This window comes from Aplysia californica, unplaced genomic scaffold (genome assembly GCF_000002075.1).
Source record: "Aplysia californica isolate F4 #8 unplaced genomic scaffold, AplCal3.0 scaffold00420, whole genome shotgun sequence".
NCBI classification, from domain to species: Eukaryota; Metazoa; Mollusca; class Gastropoda; order Aplysiida; family Aplysiidae; genus Aplysia; species Aplysia californica.
The window spans coordinates 98,153-100,429 of record NW_004797690.1 but is presented as its reverse complement, the minus strand read 5'-3'; the positions used below and the strand labels follow the sequence as shown (position 1 = coordinate 100,429).

The 2,277-nt window shown below is 53.6% G+C and overlaps 1 protein-coding gene across 1 annotated transcript in view; it reads right to left on the bottom strand.

The window, feature by feature from the left end:
- Positions 1-20: 20 nt before the first annotated feature.
- Positions 21-2,277, bottom strand: part of LOC101848904 (mucin-2-like) — a 9,067-nt gene continuing 6,810 nt past the window's right edge. Inside the window, exon 2 of the mRNA XM_005104457.3 lies at positions 21-2,097. Within this exon, the coding sequence (XP_005104514.1) occupies positions 44-2,097 (2,054 nt within the window). The 3' untranslated portion in view covers positions 21-43. The remainder of the gene's footprint in view (positions 2,098-2,277) is intronic.

Sequence of the window (2,277 nt, the reverse complement as noted above, 5' to 3'; positions counted from 1 at the left end):
CCCCCCCCTTACGAGGGAGTTGAGGTCCATTCATCATCTAAGTCTAAGGAATGAGAATAGCTTGTCCATTCTGCCGCAGTATCTCCACCACGCCTCTGTCTTTAATTATGTAGGTGACGTTTCCCCCCAGTGGAAAAATAGCTCCTTTGTGAATAGCATTCTCACAAATAAGGTCATTTATCGTCAGAAGTTTGGCCGGGTTCAGGCCATTGTTATTTCCGCAGTTTCCGCATTTCGCTTGGAGAACCACACCTTTGGTTGTGGAGCGGTCTCCAAATCGTTCAGCGCAGGTGGTATTCTGACTCCGATTGTAAATCACGAACTGCCCACGCACGACTCCACCTTCGAGGCATTCGTAAACACCCGTCATTTTCAGAGACACAGAGAGCTGGGAGTTGATTGTGAGAACGTTGCGATCGCTGGAATAGTACGTAGAGCTGTGGTCATAGTCCTCGATCTTCCGACGCCAGGTGACGGTGGTGCCTCGAGACACCGGACACTGCAAAATGTTGACGGAGTTGGCCTTGATGTCTTGGAACTGGTTGTAGACAGGGTTCCCAGGAGTTCCTGTGGAAGTGACGACAGTTGTGGTGGGCGTGTGGGTGTTGGTGGGAGTACTACGCGGGGTGGTCGTAGACGGGGTTGTGCGAGTCGATGTGGAGGTGGTTGGTGGGGAAGTCATTGTGGTCGCTGGTGTCGTGACTGTGGTCGCTGGTGTCGTGACTGTGGTCGCTGGTGTCGTGACTGTGGTCGCTGGTGACGTCACTGTGGTCGTTGGTGACGTCACTGTGGTCGCTGGTGTCGTCATTGTGGTTGCTCGCAGGGCTGTGCGTGTCTTGGAAGAGGTTGAACCCAGGCTTGTGGTGAGCGAGCCGAGAGCGGAGGGCGGCGGGCAGGTGACTGGGGTCGTGGTTGGGCATGTACAGGAAGGCACAGTGGCTGTCTGTGTGCCGTTAATGTACATCATATACAACTTCTCTGTTCTGCCTTCGCTGTTCTCTGCAGTGCACGAATACGGACCCTCATTTTCTTCATGAACGTTGTAAACGGTTAACGAACTGTCGTTATTCACTCTGTAACTCTTGACATTAGAAGGCACATGCCACCTCACTTTGGTTGAATTGTCCTGAGCTACGTCACAGGGCAGATTTATGTCGTTCCGTAAGTCGATCGTGAGGCTCTGGTTCAGGGGTCCCTGAATGAAAGGGGGTACAAGAACCGTGACGTTAAGAGAGTCACTAACTTTAGGACCTAGCTTGTTATCCGCGGTGCACGTATACTGGCCGGAATCGGATTTGCCTGGAGTAGGGACGGAAAGAATACTGTCCCCGCTCGCGTCACGTTTGAATCCTGTCTTGATGTCAAAGGTTGTCGTGTCGTTGGAGAATGTCCAGGTGACGGTAGGAGCCGGCCCCCCTCTCACATGGCACACAAGGTCCATGGTTTCCCCGGGCACGTGGGTCACATTGTAGGTGTAGACTGGGTCGTCAAAACTCGCTGTAGCGGGCCCGGGGGAAGGTTTCGGGGTTGTCGTGTAGGTGCTGGGGTCAACGCCGAGGTCGTTGGAGTTGCACAGATCGTCGTCACAACAGAATGCGTTGTTGGAAGCGAGAGTAGCTGTGGCCGCCGGGCACGACGTAGTGGGCTGGCAATCCAACTGGTAGAAGTTCAAACCTAACTTTTTCTGCAACGACATCGAGCACTGCTGGTCTTGAGAGCAATGCTCTACCGTGTCGCAGTCTTTCGGATGCTGAACAAACCCACAATTTAGGCAAAACTTTCGTCCAGGGTCTCGGATTTTGGTCGCTCCACATCCCTCTACGTTGCACAGAGTTCCGTCGCAGCATTCGCTACACAGCAGCGCTCGATCTACTGCTCGCTTCTTCACCCTCTTCACGCAGTCGGCGGTCGCCTTGCAGCCAGTGGTGTAGAGATCTCCGCCGTTGTTGCTCACTCTCTTCTCTGTGATGCAGGACTCGTGCTCACCACATTGCACCACGTTTAGGCAGATGGCTGGGTGGAAGGCGTCGGCGCAGGCAAAACACCAGGGACCCACGGCCGAGGCGGGGCTCCAGTGGATTATGCTCAAGAGTAGCACTGAAATTGTTGGAAACAAGGGGACATTGTGTCATCGTCTCTGTCCATAATGGATATAATATGCGACACACACACACACATACACACACACACACACACCCACACACACACACACACACACACCCACACACACACACTCACACGTGCGCGCACGCATACATACATACGCACGCATACACA